The sequence below is a fragment of the Rhinatrema bivittatum genome, chromosome 4 (genome assembly GCF_901001135.1).
Source record: "Rhinatrema bivittatum chromosome 4, aRhiBiv1.1, whole genome shotgun sequence".
NCBI lineage: Eukaryota > Metazoa > Chordata > Amphibia > Gymnophiona > Rhinatrematidae > Rhinatrema > Rhinatrema bivittatum.
Genome location: NC_042618.1, coordinates 375,425,876 through 375,449,577, shown reverse-complemented (window position 1 = coordinate 375,449,577; position 23,702 = coordinate 375,425,876). Strand labels below are relative to the sequence as shown.

Sequence of the window (23,702 nt, the reverse complement as noted above, 5' to 3'; positions counted from 1 at the left end):
ATCATCGGGTTGATGAACTTAGGTTTTTCGTTATTCAACAGATTAATGAGTATTACCGAGGTAATATCCCCTGAATGTGATGGCAAATAGAACAAAGGTTTATTTATTGGTGGTGAACAACGTTTCCCCGGGGTTTGAATAGTCATGTGGAGTGGAAAACGTTTTATTAAAAGTGGATATGTGATTTGGATGGTACGGGGGATCCATGTCTGGATTGGTCAGTAAGAATTGACGGGTGTGCTCTGATTGGTTATAGCAGATATTTAAAGACGTTGTTCCGAACATTGGTTTAAATGGTTGGGGATGTCCATGCTGTGTGCGGCTCTGGTGTGCAGTTGTCTCCGTTGAAAGGATCAAATCCCTTCTGTTTGTAAGGTTGGTGTTGAATTTAAATTGAAGTTTAATATATTGTGTGGTCAAGGATTGTTAATAGAATTTTTATATAAATAAATTTTATATAAATTATTTATATAAAAAAAATTTGTATTTAATAGGGGAGAGATACGATTGTGTGTCTGCGGGATTTGAAGTGATTGACACCGTGTGATAGTTCAATGGCTGTATGCCATATGAGGTAAGGGGAAGTATTTTTGAATGTAAGTGGTGACCTATGGCTATTGATATTTGGCTTTAAAATATTTTTTTTGTATTTCTTGTATTTACAGATAAAAAGTGTTGTGGATAAGTATGTTGTGATATGGAAGATAGGAGTAATGGGGAGAGTAAATTCATTGTTAAGTTAATGGTATTTTGATGGTTTGGTGGCGAATGTGTTTGATAATGGATGAATGCTAGAATATATGATAGTGTTGTATTTTAGTGTTTTTTATTTTTTGTTTGGTATTATCGTTATAGAATTTCTAGGGGGACGAGTGTATGATGCACATTGAGGAACAAGTTGGTGCCGTTGGTAATAGTGGACAACAAGAGTGTTGGATGAAGAATTATCCAATATACCCCCTGAGGAAGCCATGGAGGGTGAAACAAGGGACCTTGTTTGAAATTTGTTAATCTTTTTCATTAAATTGGTCTACTTTGTGATATGTTATATCAGTGGTTCTCAACCTTTTTCCCATCGTGACACACCTGACAGGCCACGCTCACATGTGTGACACACTGCTCATTACAATTCACGGTGGAAATAAAAAGTAAAGGTCTGGTAATTATTTTTATTGTTTAAAATGACACAAGGAAAAGATACGTATTCTGTCTGAACAGAAACTGCATAAATAGTAAACATCCCACACCAAAACAGCACCAATTTCCAGCACTTAAACAGTAACCACCTTACCTAAGAAAAGGCAACACTGAAAATATTACACCAGGCCTTAAGATACCAATACATCTCCTATTAGGAAAACAGACCAAGTCAGGCTGCTATAGAGCCCTACACAGAAACTACACGCCAGCAGAAAACCTCACCTAAATCACATGTGATGACCCTCACCTAACAAAGAATAAAGAGACCAAACGCATAACTAGAAACATAGGCTTTTAATTACACATTTACAAACATGCTGTCTATCTTTTCACGCTTACATGCACAGGCTTTCAATCAAATATACATGCTGTATTTTTCTCTCACACACAGACTCTCATTTACATGCTTACAAACATGCTATCTCTCTTTCTCTCATTTACACACAGGCTCTCAATCACATATTCACATGCTCCCTTGCCTAAACCAGCTTTCAATCAGACACAGACACACATGCTCTCTCTCTCTTTCTTTCATTTACACACAGGCTCTCAATCACATACTCACATGCTCTCTCACCTAAACCAGCTCTCAATCACACACAGACACACATGCTCCCTCTCTTCCTTATACACACAGGCTCTTAATCATACATATACATGATCTCTCTCACACACAGAGGATCTCAATCATACACACATACTCTTTCACACAAATAGGTTTTCAATCACAAACTTACACATACAGGTTCCCAATCGTAAACTTACATTCATGCTCTCTCACAGGCAGGCTATCAGTCACAGACATACTCTCTTTCACATATGCAGGCTCTCAATCATTCACATACATACTATCTCACTCACACACATACACACACAGGATCTCAAGGGTATCAGCCAACATTTATGAGCCACTCATTTCAGAATGGAAATGGTGCGCTCTGTCATAATGGCAGTACAAGCAAGAGAGCACCTCACATCTCTGGATCTGACAGAGGCATATCTGCATTTCCCATCCATTGGAAACATCAGCAGTTTCTCCGGTTTGTTCTTCCGGATCGTCATTACCAATTTCAGACCTTGCCTTTTGAGCTAGCCACAGTACACAGGACCTTTTCCAAGGTCATGGTGGTGGTATAAGTGGTCCTCCACAAGGAGGGCATTTTAGTTCACCCATATCTAGATGACTGGTTGATTCCAGCCAAGACACTGGAAGTGAGTCTTCGTGTTTCCCGCAGGGTGGTTTCCTTGCTACAGGAACTAGGCTGGGTGGTACATCTGTTCAAGAGCAATTTTCAGCCGTCTCAGACTCTGGAGTATCTTGGGTTTGATTCGATACAAAGCAGAGCAGAGTATTTCTACTGGAGTCTCGGATTCACACGTTGATGGTGCGAGTTTGATCCCTGCAGAACTCTGTTCATCCGACTGTGTGATCTAATCTGCAGGTCCTGGGGTTGATGACTGCCACATTAGAAGTTGTTCCTTGGGTGAGTGCACATATGCGCCTTCTTCAACGCGTTGCTTTCCTGATGGAGTCTACAGTTGCAGAACTATGCAGTGAAGCTGCTCTTCCCGTTAGAGGTGTGGTCCCAGTTGGACTGGTGGATACAGGCAGATCATCTCAGGAAGAGAATTTCCCTGAAGACACAAAATTGATTTGTACTCACGACAGATGTGAGCTTCAAGAAGCTATCAAGAATTGGTGGTACAAGGGTGCTGGAATGCAGCAGAACGGCAGTGGAAAATCAACAGACTTGGAGGCACGTGTGGTTCTGTTAGCATGCCTGTGATTTGCCGAGCAGCTAGAGGCTCGAGCGGTCCAGGTGATGATGGTGGCTTATGTTAATCATCAGGGTGGAATCAAGAGTTTACTGGCGTCTGAGGAGATAGATGCACACATGGTGTGGGTGGAGCAGCATCTCCTAAGCATATCTACCTCTCACTTTGCTGGAAAGGACAATATCAGAGCTCATTTCCTCAGCAGGAGAAACTTGGACCCAGGAAAATGGGAGCTGTCGGGTGAGGCCTTTCATCTCCTGGTGGGCCACTGGGGCCTACCGGATCTAGATCTGATGGAGACCTTCATCAGTGTGAAATTTCCATGCTGCTTCTGTCATAGGCGGGACCCAAAATTGATGGGCATAGACACTTGTTCAGGAGTATCCACGCGGTGCCCTACTGTATGCGTTTCTGCCCTGGCCTTTGATAGGTATGCTGTTCCAGAAGATTGCAAGTTAAACCAACACCTTCCTTTTAGTGGCTCCGAATTGGGCTCGAAGGCTGTGGTACGCTGATCTCCAGAGACTTCTGGTGGACAGTCCCCTCAGACTGCCATCTCGGATGGATCTGTTACGTCAGGGGTCCATTCTACATGAAAATCTGGGTCGATTTTGTCTTATCGTTTGGCCATTGAAAGGGCTTGGTTGTTGATGTGGAGTTATTCACCTGCTGTAATTTCCACTCTACTTTGGGCCCAGAAATGTTCTACTTCTCTACAGCCTATGTTAGAGTTTGGAGGGTCTTTGAGGCCTGGTGTTCTGGAATTTTTACAGGACGGCTTGATTAAGAGTTTGGCCCTTAACAACTTGAAGGTTCAAGTTGTGGCAGTGGCTTGTTTATAGAGGTAGAGTCAATGGAGAGCCTTTGACTTCCTGTCTGGACATGTTCTTGCAGTGAGTTAAATATCTTCACACCCCCCCCCCCCCCCCCCCGATGCTGCTTCTGGTGCCTCTGTGGGATCTTAACTTAGTCCTCAAGTTCTTGGCGGCTCCAACTTTTCGACCGCTGCGTGCTCTTTCCTTGCGGCTACTTAACCTTGAAGATAGTTTTATTTGGTAGCAATCTGTTTGGCACGTCTGGACTCTGAGCTATAGGCTCTTACCTGCCATGAGCCTTTTCTCTGTATGACTCTGGGTGCGGTTCAATTTTGGACTGTGCCCTTCTTTTTGCCAAAAGTGGTTTCAGAGCTTTATTTGAATCTGTCCCTGCCCGCTTTGGACAGGGACAGAGATGAAACGGAGTACCATCTTTTGCGTTCCTTGGACTTTCAGTCATCATTACTGCGGTACTTGGATATGACTAAAGCTGTTCGGAAGTCTGATCGTCTGTTTGTGTTCCATGGTGGAGGTAAACAGGGAGCTCCAGTGACGTGGGCAACGATAGTCCACTGGGTTAAGGAGATCATTATGGCAGCCTGTGTGACTGCTGACTTTGCCTTTCCGAAACAGGTTAGACTGCACTCCACGAGAGCTCAGGCAGTGTTGTGGGCTGAACTTCATTTGTTGTTGCCTGCTGAAATTTTTCGAGTGGCAACGTGGTCATCTTTGCATACCTTCTCCAAGCATTACCACTTGGATGATAAGGCTAGAGAGGATGCCACGTTTGCGGAGGCAGTATTGATTGATCCGCTGACAGCCTCTTACCCTTTTCGATATTAGCTTTGGTACATCCATTTGTTGGGCTTGACCTGCCTGAATGCTGAGGAAGGAAAACTTACTACTTACCTGATAATTTCCTTTCTTCTAGTAAAGGCAGGTCAATCCCAGACCTACCCTCAGTCTCCAATGTTTAAATTTGTGGTTAGCCTTTCTTCGGTCAAGCTATGCAGAGTATGATTCCTGCGCTTCGTTGAAAACTGGTAAATGAATTCTCTAGCCTTTAGTTTACTAGATATGTTCCTTCTTTCGGCTGAGCTCAGTGTTCCTGTTATTTGGGAAGCCTGAATGGTTGGTTGTTAATAGTAATGTTCACGTATAACCAGTTTTGTCAACAGTTTGACTTTCCAGAGAATACTGGCGGGCTGATGTCAGGGCGGGACTATATGGCCATGACATCTGCTTTAGCTCCATCTCCATCTGCTGGCAGAGGTGCGTAACCCACTTGTTGGCATTGATCTGCTCTTACTATAGAGGAAAGGAAGTTATCAGGTAAATAGTAGTTTCTTCTTTTCCTTTGGGTGCTGTAGAGATAATCAGATTTAATCTCTAAATCACAGATAATATGGTGTATTTTCCAGGACTTTTAATCATATAAAGATCATAGGGACCAATATTCCAAAAAAAAGCTGAGTTATATTAGGTGCCTATTTTCAGTCAAAAATAGTTTCCAGTTTTCAACTGAAAATTCACCTAAATGTAGAATCTGCAATTCATTTGCCTACATTTAGGATCCTAAGTTAGATGCCTAATGCTGAAAATCAATGCTAAGCAGTTAATGTTTTTTCCCCTGCCTTATCTCCATCACCTTAGCCACCCACTGTTTAGGTTCCTAAATTTAGCCTCCTAGTAAAATTAGGAGAAGCTCTGGTAAAATTTCAAAAAGGCCAATTTAAAAGGATGACTGCCTAAGTTAGGAACCTAAACCTTTTGAAAATTGTCGTCTTTGTGTTTTGGTAAGATCTTAATGTACTTTTTGCACTTCATAATCTTTGTCCATTTTAATGAAAGGGAGCAGAACTCTGTTTCAGTGGTTATCAGACTTTCTTTTGGATATCCCTTTTGCTCTTTGTAAATTAATATTTGTTGTCATCAACATTGTCATACTGCACTATTTGGGCTGGATTTTAAAAAGGTTACGCGCGTAAATGGCCTTGCACGCGCCAGGCCTATTTTAAAAAGGCCGGGCAACGCACGTAAAACCCCAGGACGTGTGTAAGTCCTGGGGCTTGCAAAAAAGGGTGGGGCAGGGGCGGGTTCAGCGTTTCCTGGCACAGTGGCCATTTGCCGCTGTGCCGAGGAATGCGTGCCGGCAGTCGGCTGGCTCGTGCAACTTGCGCCTGCCTCTGGTAAAATAAAGGTTAGGAGTAGGAGTTAATGGGGGTGAATGGTTAGGGGAAGGGGTGGAAAGATCAGGCTAGGGAGAAGGGAAGTTCCCTCTCAGGCCGCTCTGATTTCGGAGCAGCCTGGGAGGGAACAAGGGAAGGCAGTGTGGCTTGGCGCACACAAGGTGAACAATTGTGCACCCCCTTGTGCGCGCCAACCCCTGATTTAATAACTTGCGCGCACAAGTTATAAAATCGGGTGTAAATGTGCGCGCTCCGGGTAGCGTGCGCACCCTTTTAAAATCTACCCCTTAGTCTTTAATGTTGTCTAATCATTCATACACAGTATTTGATTTGTCGAGTCATATACAGTATTGTATTTTTGATACTTCCAGCAAATACAGAGCAACTTTATTGTTGTAATACACCCTGGATCAGCCATCCTGAGGATTGGCAGAGCTACAGACACACTTCCTCATAACATTCCTCACATCATTGCAAGAAGACACAAATATCCAGGACAACCTACGTACAGGGATAGATGGCTTCTAAGAGATGGACTCAATGTAAGTCAACAAAACACATTTACAGAAATCTCTTCATGGCATTTGAAAGCAAGATACAGATAAGGGCTTTTAGGCCCAACTAGCCTGTCCAATTTAATTCTTAATGCAGTGCCACAGACCCGACTCCACTTGATCTCTGACTTTTCTTTTACTTCTTCGCAAGTAGGGATCCTGTGTGCATATTCCATAGTTTTCTGAATTGAGATATTGATAATCAATCCCAGCATTCTATGGAAATTAATGATTCATAATTTCTGGTGAAGTAATGCTCAAGGTAAAATTTAATTCTGCCATAAGTAGATGCTAAGGTTGGGGTGATGGGGAAATGATTGCTTTTCTCTTGATGTGTGTTTGTACCCCTTGAAAAGCTCCCAGTTGCTGACTCAGTTTCTGGCAAGCAAATGAGGAGAAGGAGATACCACAGTTCTCTTGTCTGTTTTTTTTTTCTCATACCTCACTGCAAAAAGAGGTATTGTGTGTGTGCATTGTGCATTTTTTAATCATTTTTTCCCACCTTACCAATTGACCAAAGCCTGGATGTTTGCCTGGGTTTGTCCAAGTCAATATTAGGTCTCCTAGAGGTAAGTTTGTCACCTCTAAGGGATGTGATAGATGAGGTACTGTTGGTACTATAGGGTCTATGGGGAGGGTTCGATTGCTGGAGATCTGTCTGTCTTCTGCATTTGATGAATGGTTTTTATTTTTTTTATTTTTTTAATTAACTTGTGGTTTAATTACTATATTTTTTTATTTTATATAGCAATTGTATTTTTGTGTCTATTTGATTGTACCTTGTCTAGATGTTGATGTTAGGCAAGTAATCAAGTTTTTAATAAATACAATACATTTTGTTCACTTTTTAGAAACCAGAGAGTAATGAGCAAAGACAGAATGGTCTTAAGATGGTGGATCAGGCAATATGGTCCAAAAAGATGTCAAATGGTGCAAGACGTATCCCAGTCTCACCTGAGCAGGTAAACCCATGTGAGTCTTTTGGTTTTTTTTATTATGCCACATAGTTTATAAAATTTTAGCATAAATCTCCACGGGCCTACTTATGTGCTCAAATGCTGTACCTCGGACAGTTTAGAAAGTTGGGCTCCCTTTTTGGAATCACATTCCATTTGAAATAAGATCAAAGTTGAATTATTTGGCTTTTAGGAAGAGACTAAAAACCTATTTTCCAAAAAATTATGGATAATTGAATAATTGGTTTCTTAGCATACAGACAGGTGAATGCAAAGCCAATGGGTTACGCACCTCTACCAGCAGATGGAGACGGAGCAAAGCTGACATCACGGTATATATACCCCTGCAGTGACATCAGCCCACCAGTATTCTCCATCTCTAGCAGATTGTGGACTTGCATTCCCTACTGGGGATTGCTTTAAAGCTTTGAAGGAGAAAAAAAGAGGAAATTTAATTTGCCCGCTCTCCTGTGGTGAAACCTTATGGTTGAGAATTGCTGAGGTGATTTCCTTGGTCCCTCAGATGAGTGCCTTGGTCTGGAAGCTGGTTTCTCAACTGGCAAGGGTTTAGCTGTGAAAAAAAACCCAAAAAACAGCTGAAAGGCAAGAGGGTGCAAGAAGCTGAGTGCGGTAGTGAAGGTCTGTGCCCTCTCTCAAGGCAACCGGAGACTGAACTTGTACTCAGTCGGGATGGGCTGAGCTCAAGTAAAGGGTATTGTTAAAAAAAAAAAAAAGGATGAGAAGGGGAGTTAAGTAGGGATTGCTCACCCCCTCGGTCTTGGTGCGCGATCCGATGGTCGTTCCTGCCTCTGGTGGAGTTCAGGTGATGGGGCAGCCTGGCAGGTTGAGCAGCCCTTTTGGCTAGGCTAACCTCCAAGGCTCTGCTGGTTCGCCGCGTGATAGGCCGCAGCGATGTTTTTGTGTGCCGCAGACTGCCCTTTTCAGTTTCCGTCGAATTGTGCTACTGTGTCTGACTGTGCTACTTGTTGTGCACTTTGTTGAGCACCTAGTTGGGCATCTAATTAGGCGCATAGGAGCACCTACCAGAGCGCCCATTTGTGCGCACACATATGTGCCTTTTTTATGCACATGCCTTTTTGTGCATGTTATCTGAGCGTCCTGATGGAGCTCAGGTTGGGTACTTATATAGGCACAGTGTTGTCAGATGCCTGTTAGGTGTATTGGCAAACTATAGCGCCCATAGTGAAGAAACCTAAGCGCCTTGCCATATGTGTTGCTTGTCATTCGGGCATCTCAGCTTGGTGTTCCCTCACATTTGTATCAGCGTCGTTTGAGGCTCAGGGAGAATTACCACCTCCTGATTTTGCTAAGCCTGGTTATTCCCAGCCTGGTGTGGGAATAGAAAAAGTTGCCTGAAGGGTTGCCTATTTTTGGAGCTCCCCTAACTGGATAAGAACATAAGAACATGCCATACTGGGTCTGACCAAGGGTCCATCAAGCCCAGCATCCTGTTTCCAACAGTGGCCAATCCAGGCCATAAGAACCTGGCAAGTATCCAAACACTAAGTAGATCCCATGCTGCTGATGCCAATAATAGCAGTGGCTGTTCCCTAAGACAGCTTAGTTAGTGGGCTTCTCCAATAACTTATCCAAACCTTTTTTAAACCCAGCTGCACTAACCACATCCTCTGGCAGTAAATTCCAGAGCTTAATTGTGCATTGAGTGAAAAAGAAGTTTCTCCAATTAGTTTTAAATGTGCTACTTGCTAACTTCATGGAGTGTCCCCTAGTCCTTCTATTATCCGAAAGAGTAAATAATCGATTTATATTAACCCGTTCTAGAACTCTCATGATTTTAAAGACCTCTATCATATCCCCCTCAACCGTCTCTTCTCCAAGCTGAACAGTCCTAACCTCTTTAACCTTTCCTCATAGGGGAGCTGTTCCATCCCCTTTATCATTTTGGTCACCCTTCTCTGTACCTTCTCCGTCGCAACTATATCTTTTTTGAGATGTGGCGACCAGAATTGTACACAGTATTCAAGGTGCGGTCTTCACCATGGAGAGATACAGAGTCATTATGACATTTTCCGTTTTATTAACCATTCCCTTCCTAATAATTCCTAACATTCTGTTTGCTTTTTTGACTGCTGCAGCACAGTGAGCTGATGATTAAAGTATTATCCACTACGATGCCTAGATCTTTTTCCTGGGTGGTAGCTCCTAATATGGAACCTAACAACGTGTAATTACAGCAAGGGTTATTTTTCCCTATATGCAACACCTTGCACTTGTCCACAAAATGGCGCCGATAGCCTTTGCCCTTACTCTGTCACAGGGGCTACCGGTGCCATTGGTCGACCACCGTCACATGGTAGGAGCAATGGACGGCCGGCTCCTAGTTGCAACTATGTTGTAATGCTGTTCTGAGAAACAGGAGATTTTGTTATTTTCTTATTTTGAATAATATGAGAATTATTTGGCATTTCAGGCACGGGTCTACAATAAACAGATGCGTCCTGCAATATTAGACCACAGTTCTGGCATTAAATGGACCAACACATCTCATCATCCTGAGTATGTTGTAGGAGAAGAGGTATGGTTTTTTTGATTTTTATTGGAATTTGCAGTTAGGAGAGTTTGATCCTTGTAGTAAAGAAGGGTCATGTGCCACCATATACCTTCAAGTGAGATTTAGATTGGCTTGGGTAGTGAAGATCATATGCCTTGAAAAAAGAAACACAAAATTAATTGACAGTCAATGATGCCAGATTGTGTGGCTTTACTCATTTTTTGTAGCAGTGCCATCAGAGAGGATAATTCTCCAAGGCATTTATTGGATAAAACAGTGTTTTACTTGCAGAAATGGCCTTTTACAAAATTGCCCAGCTAATATGTGGGCAAACATATGCACATGCATCCCATTACTGCCTAAGTTTACCCACGGGTGGCAGAGGGAGGAGTTTGAACTCATGTACATAGTTTTGCATCTTCAGAAGGATGTGTGTAAATTTTCCCCAAAATTTTCTGTGCACATAATGGCAGATGTCATTTTGTGTGGGTAAATTTGGTGAGATAATTTTCAAAGTGGACTTGCACACAAATGTCTGTTTTGAAAATTGGTTGTTTCAAAATTACCCACTAAATGTTACATTTTGTGCATCTAAACTAGAGTCATTTTAAACTAAACTAAAGTCATTTTAAAGCAGTCTTCTGTAGTGAAATCATTTTGTAAACATCAGACCTGTCTGCTGGAGGCTGTTCTGTTCATCATTTCTCATGTTTGTGATTCCCTGTACGTACCCGGATTAATGAAAGCTTGCTTTTCAGAAATTGATTTACTGCATCATGAAAATGAGTGAGGTTTTAGGACTAGTAATTCCAGGAGCTGACACCAGAAGAGGAGATCTTCTTCTTGTCAGATAGTATCATATCCTAAGCTTTGTATTCCAGGACCACTTTAAAAATAAAGATTTTTTTTCTTGAAGTAAGTGACAGAAAAAGAGGTTGAGTTAGTACAAGTTTGAAACTTGTGAGCAGTAACTCCAAGGTTTCAACCCTGACTGCTGACCACTCATACATTATCGTAATTCAGTCATCTTAAAAAAAGAAATCTGTCCAAAGTGGAGAGCATAGCTCACATTTACTTACCTCATACTTGTATCTGAACAGCATTTAGGAGTCAGCTCTTAAGAAGTTGCCGTGGGCAATTTAAATATCAATAGATGAACAGTTTGTAGGTGGATGTAAATGGCCAGGAAAGAGTAGACGGGGGCTGGGAGATGAGCATACTTTTTTTTTTTTTTTTTTAAGTATTTGAGTTGCACTCCTGGGGAACAGAGCTAAAATCACAGAGGTCAATACTGAGACCTAGCCAGCTAAGTAAGATAGCCGGCTAAGGCTTGCCCAGCTAATTTAGCTGGGATATTCACCAGTGTGGCCATGCTACTAAATATATCTGGATAAGCTTAAAGTTAGCCAGATATGTTATCAGGCTAATTTTAGACTGGCTAATTTCAATAGCAGGTCTAAAGTTTGCCAAATAACTTAGCTGTATAAGTTTAAGAATCACTTCTTCTCCTAGGACAAGCAGGATGGTAGGCCTCACATGTGGGTGATATCGTTTGATTGAGCCCAGCACGGAAAACTTTCATCAAAGTTTCTAGAAGCTTTGACCAGCACACGGAGCATGCCCAGCAAGCCACTATCTGTGTGTCCATGCGAATTACCCCTTCAGTCTCTTTTTCCGCAGTGCAGTTGCCTTGCGGTTCGTGGAGCTCCACTTCTTTCTTGTTTTTCTTGTAAACATTGAATATTTTTCTTGTCCCATCGTCTGGTCCCCCTTCGCAGTTGGCGCCTCCTCAGTGCGGTAGGTTCAAAAACTCTCTTTTCTGCTTCTTCGCTGTCGAATCCCACTTCCCGGTGGCTGCCAGTCATCAACCACACGTTGGGTGTTTTCATGACGTCGTCTGGCTTTCATCTGTGCCCCCAGTGCCTGCGGACATGTCCATTACAGATCCGCATGAGGTTTGTATCCTCTGCCTGGGGGCTTCGCACGACATCCAGGGTGTCAACTATGTGACCAGATGACCCCCAAGGGCCATCATGCGCGCCTTGACAAGATGGAGAAGCTTTTCGGTTCTAACAAGTCTGCTCCATCCACACTCATGTTGTAGTCATCAATTCCAGGGGGTCGAGGGGAGCCCCTTGATATGCTCCCTCTCGCTGCTACTCCTCCTGCACCTTCGAAAGAATGAGGGATCTCCATGATCTCAGCAGTTTGCAGGATATTGGGATCTTCTGCCTCCTCGGTGCCGGGGAAAGACCGGACCAAGCACCATGGGAGATGCAAGCATCAACACTGGTCGCCGTCAGCACACGGATCCGGTCTGGTGTGGTCCGGCGGCTGCCATACCACCACCAAAGCGACCCCCGTGCCTCGGAGGTCCCATTCTCCGATGTACCTGGGACTCCCAGGTGCTCCCCACAGATATCTGTGCCGGGCACCGTGCCTCCTCTGAGAACAGAGGAAGAGCCGGTAACGCCTCATCCCCCCCCCCCCCTTCAGTTCTGGCCTCACTGGACTTTCAGGAGGAGTTAGACCACAGGGTGCAGACCATGGTGCTCAGAGCTCTGCGGAATGTCGAGCCACCACCGGTCCCCATGCCGGTGCCAAAGCCTCTGTCGTCTATTCTGGCGCCTCTGCTTGTGCGTCTGGATGTCCTTTTAGGCGACCTCCTGACGTAACCAGTGACCGAAGGACCTTCGGTTTCCCAGCAGCCACTGATGCCCCCTCAGGAGCGATCCCTATTATTGGATCCTCCAAGGAGGAAGACGTGGCCGGTGCTGCGTTCCCAAGGCCTCGATCCTCGATCCTTTGCCTGGGCCCTCTGGCCTCCCGTGGCCCTCAGTCCCCCCGTTACCAGGGGAACTGTCGATTCCTGTGGGGCCCTCTGTGCCTTTGAAGCCTTCGGGGCCTAGGACTAGGATCCTCCACGAGCCTCGCATGCACCAGCCCCATGATGGCCTTAGTGAGGAAGAAGACCCTTATGATCCATGGGGGGCGATTTCCTCAGAGTCTTCATCCGAATTCTCGGACGACCCCCTCTCCTAGCCTTCCACGCCAGAGGAAAGGCATCTGCCCACTCCCCCCCCCCCCCCCCCCCCTTTTAGAGGAATCTCCTTTGTGGGTTTTGTCAGGGTCATGGCAGAGGCTATTCTCTTCCAACTTCTTACGGAGGTGGATGCATGGGATAAGATTCTAGAAGTGCTTCAGTTTGTCGACGCTCCCAAGGAAATCGTGGCAGTTCCCAATCATGATATCTTTAAGGACCTTTTCCTTCGAATTTGGGAACACCCAATCTCCATCTCTCCAGTCAATAGGAAGGTGGATGCCACCTATCTGGTACAGTAGACCTTGGGATTCATAAGGCCACATCTCCCCCACTAGTCGGTGGTAGTGGAATCTGCCCTTAAAAAGGCCTAGTGCTTCCGTACCCATGCCTCTGCCTCTCCAGGGTGGGAGCATAGGGAGCTCGATGCTCTGGGCAAAAAGGTCTGCCGCCTACCAGTTGTATATGACTCGATAAACTGGAGCCTCTGGAAACGGGTCCAGGACCTCGCAGAGAGCTTGCCGCAGTTCTCAGCTATTGTTCTGTAGGATTTAGAGGCTGGCAAACATGAGGTGAGGTCCACCTACGATGTGTTTGAAACTGCGGCCCTAGTAGCCGCCATGGGCATCGGCGCCCATAGAATGGCCTGGCTCCAGGCTTCTGACCACCCAGAGGTGCAGAAGAAGCTGGCTGACCTCTCATGTAGTGACAACCTCTTTGGGGATAAGGTCCAGGATGTGGTGGCTCAATTGAAGGACCACCATGAAACCCTCCAAGAGCTCTTCTAGCGCTTCGGACGCTCTTTCCTCTGTCAGGAAATCTTCCAGGCCAAGTTCCAGAAAGTCCTTTTACAGGCAGAGGAAATACTATCCCCCAGCCTCTCAAACTTGCACGCCGTGTACTAGCTCCAGGAGCCGCTCCAGTCAACAGCGGGCACCTAGGCCTCAACCAGCACCCCAGCAAGCCCCAGCCACGGGCTTTTGACTGGCAGCAAGGGAGCATGAGTCAGCCAAATGTGTCCCCAGCACTAGATCCCCCAGTAGGCTTCATTCACCACTGGGGGGCCATCACTTCAGACCAATGGGTCCTTAACATAGTCTGTCAGGGGTACTGGCTCAATTTCAGATGGTTCCCGGTGAACTTGCTCCCATATCCGACAAGGGGTTTGTCCGCCCAGCAGGCCATACTTCGGCCAGAACTTTCCGTCCTTCTCACAGCAGCAGCGGTAGAGCCCATTCCTCGCCCTCAGCAGGGCCAAGGGTTCCATTCGAGGTATTTCCTCATACCGAAGAGAAACTGAGGCTTGTGCCCCATTCTCGACTTAAGGGCGTTGAACAAATTTCTCTTAAAAGAAAAGCTCAAGATGGTTTCTCTGAGCACTCTGATCCCCCTCCTCAAAAGAGGAGACTGGCTCTACTCTACTGCTTCATGGTGCGGAAGGCTCACTTCCAGTTCAAGGTGTTGCCTTTTGGGTCGGCCTCAGCCCCTTGTGTCTTCACCAAATGCTTAGTGGTGGTAGCTACGTACCTCAGGCGTCGTACGGTGCACGTCTTCCCGTACCTAGATGACTGGTTGATCAAGAGCAACTCCCGCACAGGGATGATGAGTGCTTTAGCCCAGACAGTGCAGACTTTATAGTCCTTGTAATCAACTACTCGAAGTCTCACCTCTGCCTATCTCCTCAGCTGGACTTTATAAGAGCCAGGCTGGACACGGCGCAGGCAAAAGCATTTCTGCCCTGCAATCGGGCTCTTGCCCTCGCCTCATTGGCAACCTTCATGGGCAGCAGCTGGCAGGTGACTGCCTGCCTTCTGCTCCATTTGTTGGGCCTCATGGCGGCTTCAATCCATGTTACCCCTCTCGCCCGCTTGTGCATGCAGAGGGCACAATGGACCTTGAGGTCGCAGTGGCAGTAGGCCTCCCAGTAACTCAAGACCTGTCTCGCAGTCACGGAACCTCTGAGGGCATCTCTGTCCTGGTGGGAAAACCTCTCTAATTTGGAGTGGGGAACTCCCTTCCAGGCTGCCCTGCCTCAAGTGGTCCTCACCACCGACATCTCTCTTCAGGGCTGAGAAGCACATGTGGATGGCCTCCATACGCAGGGTCTCTGGACCGCTCACAAAGCCTGCTGTCAAATAAACTTTTTGGCGATCCGTTACACCCTCTGGGCATTCAGGGACCGGTTGTCACGCAAGGAAGTCCTAATCCGGACAGACAACCAAGTTGAAATGTGGTATATCAACAAACAGGGAGGCACAGGATTGTTCTTCCTCTGTCATGAGGCAGTGCAGGTGTGGTCCTGGGCTCTGTCACAGGGGATGTCGCTGTGAGCGATGTACTTGCCTGGGACTCTGAATGTACTGGCAGACCTGCTGAGCTGCTCCTTTCAGCCACACGAGTGGTCCCTAAATCCAGAGGGGGCGGGCAGAATATTTCATCAGTGGGGTACCCCAGATGTGGATCTCTTTGCCTCCCCATACAACTACAAGGTGAGCAGCTTCTGATCCCTATCACCAGGGGCTGACATCTGGCCTCCAACACCTTCTCCCTTCACTGGGGGAAGGGTCTGCTGTACACAAACCCCCCTCGCCCGCTTCTCGAAGACCCTGCTGAAGCTTCAACAGGACGGAGGGACCATGATCCTCAATGCTCCTTATTGGCCCTGTCAGATATGGTTTCCTCTCCTTCACGATTTGTTAATCAGGGACCCCATTCAGCTGGGGACCACGCCCAATCTGATAACTCAGAACCAGGGTATCCTGCACTATCCAAACCTTCGGGCGTTAGCCCTCATGGCGTGGATGTTGAGCGCCTAGTTCTTCAGCCCCTGGATCTCTCGAACAGTGTCTCCTGGGTGCCAGTGGCTTCTAGAAAGCCTTTAACCAGGAAGTCTTATAGATTGAAATGGAAAAGATTCTCCACCTGGTGTACAGGGCATGACTTGGATCCATTCACATGCCCCCTTCCCAAACTGTTGGACTACTTGTGGCACCTTTCTGAGTCTGGACTTCAAACCAGCTCAGTCAGGGTCCATCTTAGTGCTGTTAGTGCATACCATCGGGGTGTTGCTGTCACTCCCATCTTGGTACAGCCTTTAGTAGGTCGTTTTATGAGGGCTCTGATTCAACTGAAGCCCCCTCTTTGGTCTCCTGTTGCATCCTGGGACCTCAGCATTGTCCTGGCGCAGCTTGTGCATCCTCCCTTCGAGCCGTTGCACTCCTGCGACCCGAAATGCCTCACCTGGAAAGTTATATTCCTAGTGGCAATTACTTCGGCTCATAGAGTCAGTAAGCCTTGGTTATGTACCTGCCATACACGAGGTTTTTTCATGATCGTGTGGTCTTGCATACTCACCTTAAATTCCTGCCTAAGGTGGTGACTGATTTCCATATCAGTCAGTCCATTGGTTTACCCACCTTCTTTCCCAGACCTCATTCCCACTCAAGGGAACGGGCTCGTCACACATTGGACTGCCAGAAGGCCTTGGCTTTTTATTTAGAACGCATGGCCTGTCACAGGCAGTCCACTCATCTCTTTGTGTCCTTTGATACCAATTGACTGGGAGTGGCGGTAGGTAAACAGACTTTGTCCAATTGGCTGGCGAATTGCATCGCCTTCTGCTATGCGCAAGCAGCCCTTCAGCTGACAGACCGAATCAAAGCTCACTCTGTGCTGGCCATGGCGACGTCAGTGGCTCATCTGCGAGTAGTCCCCGTTGTTGAAATTTGCCATCCAGCAACATGGAGTTCCCTTCACATGTTCGCGGCCATTACTGCTTAGACAAAGATGGTTGACAGGACAGTGCCTTCGGCCAGTCCGTCCTCCACAGTCTCTTCTAGACCAACTCTTCCTGCCTAAAACCCTTGCTTGGGGCCAGGCAATCCCCTGCTGACTAACTGCACCGCAGTTTTTGTTGTGCCCGTTGGCACTTTGTTCAGTAACTGTTGGTCTTTCCTGCTGCCGGGGGACAGCCTGGAGCTTGGTTTTCACCCACATGTGAGGACTACCATACTGCTTGTCCTAGGAGAAAGTGCAGTTGCTTACCTATAATGGGTGTTCTCCTAGGACAGCAGGATGTTAGTCCTCAGGAATCCTGCCCCACGGAATTTGGTTCTCTTTCCGGTTTGTTTTATTTTTTTGCTCATATTTTTTATCTATGTTACGAGACTGAAGGTGGACCTCATGTGGACGTGCGGATAGTGGCATGCTGGGCATGCTTAGTGTGCTGGTCAAAGCTTCTAGAAACTTTGACAAAAGTTTTTCGTGCCAGGCTCTATCGGATGATGTCACCGACATGTGAGGACTAACTTCCTACTGTCCTAGGAGAACACCTGTTATAGGCAAGCAACTGTGCTTTATCCATCTAAGGGCCAGCTTCATTAAGGCTTTTCTTCCATTTGTGTCTATGGGAAAAATCTGTAGTGAATTAGGTACTAAGTTAGCCAGATAAGTAGCCCCTTCTTGTTATGCTCCCAAACGCCTCTTTTTTTTGTATTTTTTATTTTATTTTTTATTTTTTTAAATCTGGCTAGATTTTAACTGGATAATGACTTATCCAACTGAATGTACCTAAACTAGCCATTTAGACCAATAACTGTTATCCATCTAAATGGCTTTTGAATACTGACTTCACAATAAATAGCAGGAATCAAATATTACCTCTAATTCTGCTGTAATCTTCATCCTCTAATTATAGAAATTTCAAAGCTTCTTTAATTCTTCATAGACTTTTATAATGTCCAATTTATTTTAAAGTGCTCCAAGTGCACATCATAGCTAAGTGATGATCTCAGCCACACAGGGGATCCATTTGCTTAGAACCTTGGTACAGATGCACATTCTGCCTAAGTGATTGACACATGCAATCAGCTAGCCGATGCACTTGACCTCTTTTTATGATTACCTTATATGATCTATTTAATTTCTGACTGACTAATCCTTCGCAGTTTGTAATTACTGATGTTATAGTTCGTTTTGATTTTGAAAAGTATTGGTGGTTACCATGTTTTCAGGCTGAAAGTTCTCTAGCATTCCTCTCCCTGACTTGCAGAATGATTCGCGGAGTATGGTATAAAATAACTGCCTTGTTCTTTTTTGCAGGCTGTCTATGTTAATCCAACAGACTGCTATAATATTCACATTCCCATACAGAGAGGTCAGCTGAACCTACACTCAGGACCAGGGGGCTCTCTTACTGCTGTTCTGGCAGACCTGGAGACCATATGGTCACATGTAATCCAAAAATATCTGGAGATACCTCTGAAAGATTTAAAGGTGGGTATAGCAGCTATGATCTTATTTATGCATATAATTCTAAGTCAAACTGATGAATACAATTTTGTCAGATATTTATACACTAAACTTTTAAATTCCTTCCCTCTGGAACAAAGTTCCTACATGAAATGGGGGATTAGTATGATTTGCAAATATTGCAAAATGTAATTGGGTGATTATGTAGGCCTTTGGGACTTGGCTGAAATTGAATCAGATAAGAGGGCAAGTTTGCAAAAGGTTAAAAAAAATACTTTCTCTTGAAAAATCATTGGTCTGAAAATTCCCTTTCCAGGTCTGCAACTTGTGAACATTTAGCCATATTCAGAGAAGGTGTTCCCAGGGCCATGTTGAAATCTATGCATGTTATTTTCTATTCAAACAGTACCCGCAGAAAAGACAAGTGCAAATGTTTGCGGCTACTTTGTTTTCACAGCAGTTATCGACATGAAAGTCTGTTTATTTTTGCCTTGAAACTTGGAGCAAAGCCATCATGAAAAGATACCCACAGACTTTGTCCCAATGCAGATATTTTAAGAATTTCCCCCAAAATGTGTTTGGCAGAAGATTCGTAAATTCTAAAATTAAGGGGCTGATGTAATAAACTATGCGTTTAAACTGTATGCTGAAATTTAGCACACAGTTTAACGCATGCAAAAAACAAAAAAATGTATCTCCCAATGCAGTAAGCTACTGCTATGATAATGCATCGGGAGTTAAAAAAAAAAAAAAAAAAAAAAAGCAAACTAACCTGAAAATGTGTGCTGAAGACATGCTTAGCACGCATAAAATATGATTTATATGCACAAAACATGTTTTCGTGTAGAAAATATTCTGTGTGCACAAATAATGTCTTCTGTGCGTAAAGCATGATTTATGCTCACAAAGCAAAATTTGTGTGCATAAAATTTGTGCAGAAAGTAATTTCTCTGCTTAGGCGTGAATTTTCAAGCGTTATGTAAAATCATATATCATAGCAATTTTCAAAAGCTCATTTACCTGCATAAAATGCACTTACTGTACACGTGAATATCCTATGGAGAATTCAATGGCATATATTGTAGCAGTTTTCAAAAACCCACCTACATGGGTAAAGTGAATTTCTATTTGTAAAACCCAATTTAAGCGTGTAAATGCTTTTTAAAATCGTGCCCTTAATGTGCACCATGAACTTTGGGTTCAGCCCCATGGACTAATATTAGTCTGATTAACTTTACTCCTGCTGTGATCCGGAGTTAAATTTCCAGCATTAAGAAACCATGAGTTTAACCTACTGCCACTGCAGTAGGTAGTAATAGTAATGCTTTCATTAGCAGGGGATTTAATTGAAGAAATGCTAATTTTGTGTGCACAATTTTTTTGTCATGGCACATTTTTGCCATGCATAATTCTTTACTGCATTGAGAGTAAAGACTGTACGCAAAAGTGCACGTTTGGGGGGTAAAACTGTGCGCATGTCCAACACACCTTATTTCATCTAGACCTAAGTTAGATAAAGTGATATCCTGTTGGTGCTCAAGCTTCTTTGGCCAACAGCTGGGCAATATCTTTAGCTTGAGCAGTGTAGAAGAGATCAGTTAGACAGTAATTCATCCTTATCTGCTGTTTCCTGTGTTTATGTGGGCATAATTCTCTAAGGCTTTTCTCCCAGTGGATAAATTATCATCAGATACATTCATGACATGTGTAAAAATGAAATAGAGTAGTATTGTAGATAGACTCTTTTGGACAAGAAAGTTGTGGGTACAATTTCTGTTGCAGGAAATGAGATCTTATTCAGTGGTGCCACTGTTGTTCATTACTAAGGTACTGTTTCACTTTTAGAACTTTGTTTTGGTCCTATGAAGATTCAACAGAAATGGTTAAATAGAATGGTATCTAATTTTTCACATTATATTGTACATGCTTTGGAAAATGTTTGCAGTGAACTGTTATAGATTTTGTTACACAGAAGATTAGGCTTGTGCTGAGATTTCCCCTTCCCTGTCCCCTCTATTACACTGGATGTTTTTACCTAAATAATTACTGCACATTTCACCCCCTCATTGGTTGTATTTTCAGTGGTTGCGCTAGTAAAGCTCCCTGCCATCTTGTTTACTTAAAACTGCTGATTAGGTGCAAGATGCTTTTACTTTATAACGTTTGAAAATACACTTAAAGATCTTTACAAGTGACAAAGAAATAAAAAGTGAATGTTGAAAATCTCAAACTAAATGAAAAGTCTTCAGTGGTTATTCCTGGTTTACAGCTAATTAGGTTTTTAAAAGATTGTTACCTCCTTAAGTTTTCAACCTTTTTTATTAATGTTATTAATTTGTTTTTCCTGTTCGTACTGCAGATCAGTCCAGACAAGTGGGTTTATGCATCCCAACCAGCAGATGGAGGCAGAGAACAAAACTTTGAGGCACTGCTACATAACCAAGAGTGCCACCTGCAGTCCCTCAGTATTTCTCTGCCTCCAGCAGATGGTAGAAGTACAAACCTGCAGTCTCTGGAGTTTAAAAAAAAAGAAGAATAGAGAGGAGTTTGTAAGGAGATTTTGGCTTCCTGTGGTGCTAGGTTCCTTTAGGGGCCATCCCTCGGGTAGAGCATGTCGAGCAGGGAGTTAGTGATCCCTGTATTAGCTCGGCCCTTGACTTTCAGGGAAGGTGATAGCCAAGGGTTCCGGTTCCCTCATCCTCTCTGGGTCCCTGTCACCTCCTGTGCTCAGCCTCCTTCGCCAGAAACAGGGAAGTATTCCATTTTCTTTCTCTTATGGGTGTGTGTCCCTTTATTTGTTGAAACAAAAAAGAAAACAAACAAACAGAAGAAGAGGGGAAGAAGCAGCTCTTAGGCTGTGCTTGACCGGCTTTGTTCAGTTTTGCTGCCGGGAGGCAGTTCCAGGTGAGTGGGGCCGAATCGCCGTATTTTTTGGGGATGGGTTTTTGTTCAGCACCGGACAGCACTGCCGACAGTGCTTGCAGGCAAGGTTTATTTTTAGGCCCGTTTTTCACCACTATGGCACCTCTGTGCTGCACAGGAAAGTTTTCCACAGATGCAGCTCAAGGCAGTCTCACCTTGATTCAACTGCGTTTTGCGGGGAATGCGTCTCCGGAGGGGCTTGGACCTCCTTGGGGTCCCCGTGGGACGGCAGGAGCAGAAGTTTGGCTGGGCAGGTTTTAGAGGCCCCGGAGGGCCTCTAAAACCTGGAGGGGGTGGTCTGAGGAACTGGCGGACATTTTGTCCACATGTCCTGGGAGCCAGGCTGGTGTTTCAGGGCCTCAGGACTCCCCCTCCCATGCTATTTCCCACAGAACAAGACCCTGCTGGTGGCAGACTGGGGAACAGGCATAGGGGACGCGGAACCAGACCCCCCCTTCTTCGGCTCTCGAAGCTTTTTCTCCGGATTTTGCCCTTCTGATGTATAAGGTCCATTTGGCCAGGAAAGGAGCTGGGACCAAGAGGTATTTACTTAGGAAGACCCAGGCAGTAAAAAAGGCAGAGTCCAGAGGGATCCTAAGGTTTTTGGGTATCAAGAGGTCCACAGTGGAAGAAGACACGTCAGATGAGATGGAGGATCCAGATCAGTTACAGGGTGGTCCGTTGGATCCGGGCAGGGACTCTGCTAGTACGCTAGATCTGTTACAGGATCTAGATCAGGATCCTGTTAATGCTGTGGGGGATTCAATGCAGGATCTGGACAAGGTTCTGGCTGCGGATGATGATGATCCTCGGATGATCCATTTGTTCCGCAGGGATGAGTTGGGTCCATTAATTCCACAGGTTCTGGAAGAGCTGGGGATTAAGGTAGCTCAGGAGGAGTAAGACAATGAGGGGGTAAATCCAGTCCTGGAGGGATTGCTGGGACCCCCTAAGGCTTTCCTAATGCCTAAGATGGTGAAGAAATTGGTGAATCGGAAGTGGGAATCTCCCGAAGCGGGCTTGAAGTTAGTCAGGGCTATGGCCAAATTATATCCGTTGCCGGAACAGACCCTGGAGTCATAGAAGATTTCCAAGGTGGATGCTGCGGTTTCCGTGGTTACCAGGAAGACAACATCCCAGCGACAGGTTGAGGCTGCCTTGAAGGATATCCAGGATCGGAAACTGGAAATCCTCCTGAAAAGGCTGTTTGAGGTTTCAGCTCCGAGCCTGCATGCAGCGGTCTGCAGAAGTCTCATGCAGAGGGCCTGTTTGTGCTGGGTGCAGAAGGAGTGTGATAAAAGGTCGGGAACGACCGTGGAGATGGTTCAGGTGGCCCACTTGGTGGCGGATACCCTGTATGACATGATTCAGACTTGCACCAGAAGTATGATTTTAGTGGTAGCTGCAAGGAAGCTCCTATGGTTATGAAATTGGTTGGCAGATGTGTGGTCTAAGGGCCAGCTGTCTAATCTCCCTTTCAAGGGAAAACTGCTGTTCAGAGAGGATTTGGAGCAGCTCAAAGGGTAACAAGTTGCCTGAGGACAAGAAGAACCCCAAGAAGCGTAGCCTTCTCTCACCACTGGTCCGATGTGAGTTTGGTCCACGCCTTGTAAAAGAGGGACAGCCTCCCTCCAATAGCCCCTGGAGATGAGTGGACCAGCATGCCTTCATTGCCCAATCTGCCTCCCCCTTGCAGTCCACTGTCCCTCGGGGGCCTGCGTTGGGCTGGAAAAGGACTGCTGTCAGCCAGAATTCTGCTTTTGCGCCATTGGCGCAAAACCTCCTGTGCGCCATTGTTCAGTGCCCCCTCTGGAGAGGGGACAGGGTCGATACTCCGTGTACTTTGTTGTGCCCAAAAAGGAAGGGAGTTTTCGGCCCATTCTCGATCTGCAGAAGTTCAATACTACCCTCTGGGTGCTGCGCTTTCGTATGGAGACGTTTGTGGACCTTCTGCGTCTGGCAGTGGACAGTCCCGTTTGCTTGTCTCATCTCTCAGGATTACTACAACAGGGACCCATATTTTCAAAGTAGGAGGATTACTTCTGTCTAGCAGCTTGGCTTTTGAGAGGTAGGGACTCTGTTTGAAGGGCTACTTGGAGCCGGTGATTGCAATTTTGCTTCATGCAGGGAGACCTTCCACTTCAATGGCTTATGTCTGGGTGTGAGAGTTTTTGAATCTTGGTGTTTGCAAAACAGGGTGCAGCCTTTTAAAGGTGGACATTCCGCAGCTCCTGGCCTTTTTGCAGAGCGGTTTGGTGAAGGGCTTGGCTTATAATTCTCTTTGGGTCCAGGTAGCACCTTTTGAATTCCCTTCGTGGGAAGACCGCTGGCATCTTCTCCGGATGTGGCTCATTTTCTAAAAGGGGCAAAACATCTGTGTACTCCGGTGCAGAAGATCTGTCCGGCTTGGAATGTGAATTTGGTCCTTTGGGTACTGTGTTGCCCTCCCTTTGAGCCAATGCGGAGG

General features: G+C 45.3%; 1 protein-coding gene across 2 annotated transcripts in view; it reads left to right on the top strand.

Moving 5' to 3' along the window:
• ACTR8 (actin related protein 8) overlaps window positions 1-23,702 on the top strand; it is a 69,904-nt gene that overhangs the window by 1,734 nt on the left and 44,468 nt on the right. Inside the window, exons 2-5 of one of the 2 annotated variants that reach the window (XM_029600897.1) lie at window positions 6,352-6,522; window positions 7,386-7,496; window positions 9,943-10,047; window positions 18,164-18,337. In XM_029600897.1, coding sequence (XP_029456757.1) covers window positions 6,352-6,522; window positions 7,386-7,496; window positions 9,943-10,047; window positions 18,164-18,337 — 561 coding nt within the window. The remainder of the gene's footprint in view (window positions 1-6,351; window positions 6,523-7,385; window positions 7,497-9,942; window positions 10,048-18,163; window positions 18,338-23,702) is intronic. The other variant, XM_029600898.1, reaches the window with a different exon arrangement.